This window comes from Anneissia japonica, unplaced genomic scaffold (genome assembly GCF_011630105.1).
Source record: "Anneissia japonica isolate Jap-2015-1 unplaced genomic scaffold, ASM1163010v1 scaffold76206_len2795_cov162, whole genome shotgun sequence".
NCBI classification, from domain to species: domain Eukaryota; kingdom Metazoa; phylum Echinodermata; class Crinoidea; order Comatulida; family Comatulidae; genus Anneissia; species Anneissia japonica.
The window spans coordinates 1-2,795 of record NW_022741096.1 but is presented as its reverse complement, the minus strand read 5'-3'; the positions used below and the strand labels follow the sequence as shown (position 1 = coordinate 2,795).

The 2,795-nt window shown below is 31.1% G+C and overlaps 1 protein-coding gene across 1 annotated transcript; it reads left to right on the top strand.

Moving 5' to 3' along the window:
- Positions 1 to 168: 168 nt before the first annotated feature.
- Positions 169 to 2,787, top strand: LOC117118575 (cysteine protease ATG4C-like; the record flags this gene model as incomplete). Its single annotated transcript, XM_033263191.1, has 4 exons — positions 169 to 691; positions 1,198 to 1,384; positions 2,034 to 2,110; positions 2,698 to 2,787. Coding segments are annotated over exons 1-4 (523 nt in total), but the record flags the coding sequence as incomplete, so codon positions are not given.
- Positions 2,788 to 2,795: the final 8 nt, after the last annotated feature.

Below are 2,795 nucleotides of genomic sequence, written 5' to 3'. Positions count from 1 at the left end.
AGATGAATTATTATCCTTTTTCTTTCCTTTCCCCTCCCTCTTCCATATTCTCCACTCTATAGGTTGTCAGAGAAAAATCACAATGTGGGGAGGCTATGCTTTTACTGCACAGTACATAAAGCTAAATTACAAGAAAGTAACAAGTAACTCAAAGAACATAAATTAAATTTTAAGGGGAAGAAAAACACATCATTTAAGGAATTTAGAATAATTCATTAAATAGAACTAATAAATAGTTTTAATAGTTTTTATTTTATAAATAGTTTTCAGTTCAACATTATACAATCAGCTTAATTCCTAACTTTAACAACAGAACTTTGTTCAGTAATTCAAGTACACTTATGGTAATTAATCATGTGATATACTATATGTTAGTTAATCTTCTATCAATTATCAAATTAATATTCTTTTAAATTTTTCCCAATTTAATTTTAATACCTCAATATTGTAACTTTTCTTCATTTTGTAGATCCAGATCCTAATACAGAATATCAAGGTGAAACCAATGGCAAACCAGGTCAGATGGAAATGTTTAAACGTGACTTTACATCGCGTATTTGGCTGACATATCGCAGGGAATTCCCAGTGCTTGCTGGTTCAGCGTTCACAACGGACTGCGGCTGGGGTTGCATGCTTCGCAGCGGACAGATGATGCTGGCTCAGAGTTTAGTTTTACACTTTCTTGGAAGAGGTAATCCTCAGTTAATTCTTAAAAAGCCATAGGGAGAGAAACTATTTTAAAAAAAAATGATATTATTAAAAGTAGATATAAACGTACGTATAAAAGTGTATGGAAAATAAAGATATTTTTTTCTACTACTTACAGCACAATATTTATTTTACTTGTTTTTTGATTATTTAATTTTTATTTTTTTTTTTGTAATTTAATGTTTGAGAGCTGCTACTGTATATAGTACATTTCCACTGGAACATGAATTAGAAATATAGTATAATAAAAATCTAATTATGAAGTGAGATAGGGTTTTTATTTGTATCTGAACTACTGTAGTAGACTTTTAGTTAGTTTCAACATAAATATTTGATATAATGTATTCTTTAAAACAGAAACTTTAAGCTAGTATAAAAATTATATTTTAATGTGTAAAATTAATAATAATTGTCTTTACTATAAAATTCTGGTACTGAACTAAATGACAGTAACAAAAGATTTAAAAAATTTGTGCCTTATTTTCATAGATTGGAATATCTATAAGGACCAGACGGAAGTACAGAAGATACATCATTATCAAATCATTCGTTGGTTTGGAGACCAGCCCACAGTGATGAGCCCGTTCTCAGTCCATCGCCTTGTTAACATTGGTCAGAATTCCGGCAAGAAGGCGGGTGACTGGTATGGTCCAGCATCAGTTGCCCATATATTAAAGTAAGTAAATAATTTTATTTCTGCATGCATTTTAACATACCTGAGCCAATCACAGTACACATTTTGTAGGTTCCGAGTTTGTCTTTTTGTGCGAGTCATGCTAGAATTACTAGTAATTCGTACATACTTGCTATTATTTGCATTTTCTGATCATTGGTTATAACCCCATTTTAAAATAAGCCAAACTTTGTGTTCAACCAGTGGAGAAAATAAATTTAAACTAGATTATTTCCTCCATGGTTCAACTAGGTTGGTTTTCACACGAAGAATTACAAAAATAATACTTAAGAGAATAGATTAGATTGTAAAATTTTCCGTTTATTGTATCTGTATATTAGTACTATATGTACACTTGAAATCGTGGTACACAGAAGAAAGGAGGTATAATTACATTTCTTACATCAATGGTGAATATATCAAGTAGATACCAGGGAACTGAGGTTGCTATACATAATGAAACAGATACAGTACTTCGCAAGAGGATACAGAATTGTGAAATATGTAAAGTGTTATAAGAAAAGGCAATGTATTTTGTGAAACATAATTACAGCATGGAAGTAATAACTCTATGATTACAGGTACAGCAATATTTTGTATTATGTTTTGTTACAGTTAATTTATTGATTTTGTTTCGATTGTTTTCTTGCAGGGAGGCAGTGGATGCAGCACCAGATTTGCACCCACTCCTTGAACAAATATGCATATATGTAGGGCAAGATTGTACAAGTATGTACATTTTTCTGTAAATGATTTTGGAAAATTTCTGTGTTTCTTTAACACTCTGACCGCCAGCGGTTTGAAAAAATAGTATCAGCCACCGCCAGACATTTTAGCAAATTTTAACACTTTTCCGAAGCTCGTTGAGAGTGTGTATGTGATCAGATTGACATGTAGTGAACACTACAAGAACTACAAACATGTTAGCTTTACAATGGTACCAAACATTTTATTCTAATCACAATCGGTGACCCGTAACAGTAAAATGAATCACTTTTGGAGATTTACGCAATTTTGCAAAACGAAGCTGAGATAATAGCGACTTCGTGAAAGTAAATCAATAACGCACAACGCTAATGTAAACAAACAAATAGCGAACTACTTACGGTCCAGACTGAATATAGTGTTCAAATTGTCAGTACACGTTGATAATTAGTTTTTTAAAATTCAAATTATCTTATTTTCAATGTGGCCTCTAATTATATTGTTTTTTTATATAAGAATATTTTCTTGTAACACTATTAAGTATTTTCAATGCTAATATGGATAAAGTGAGTAATGCATCAATATATTTGTAAATGTTTTTTTTTTTTCAGTTTACAAACAAGATGTGATAGATATTTGTACCAGTAGGCAGACATCGTCTCTACAACCAGTCTATAAAGTACCAACAACGTATAATGACTCAACAAAA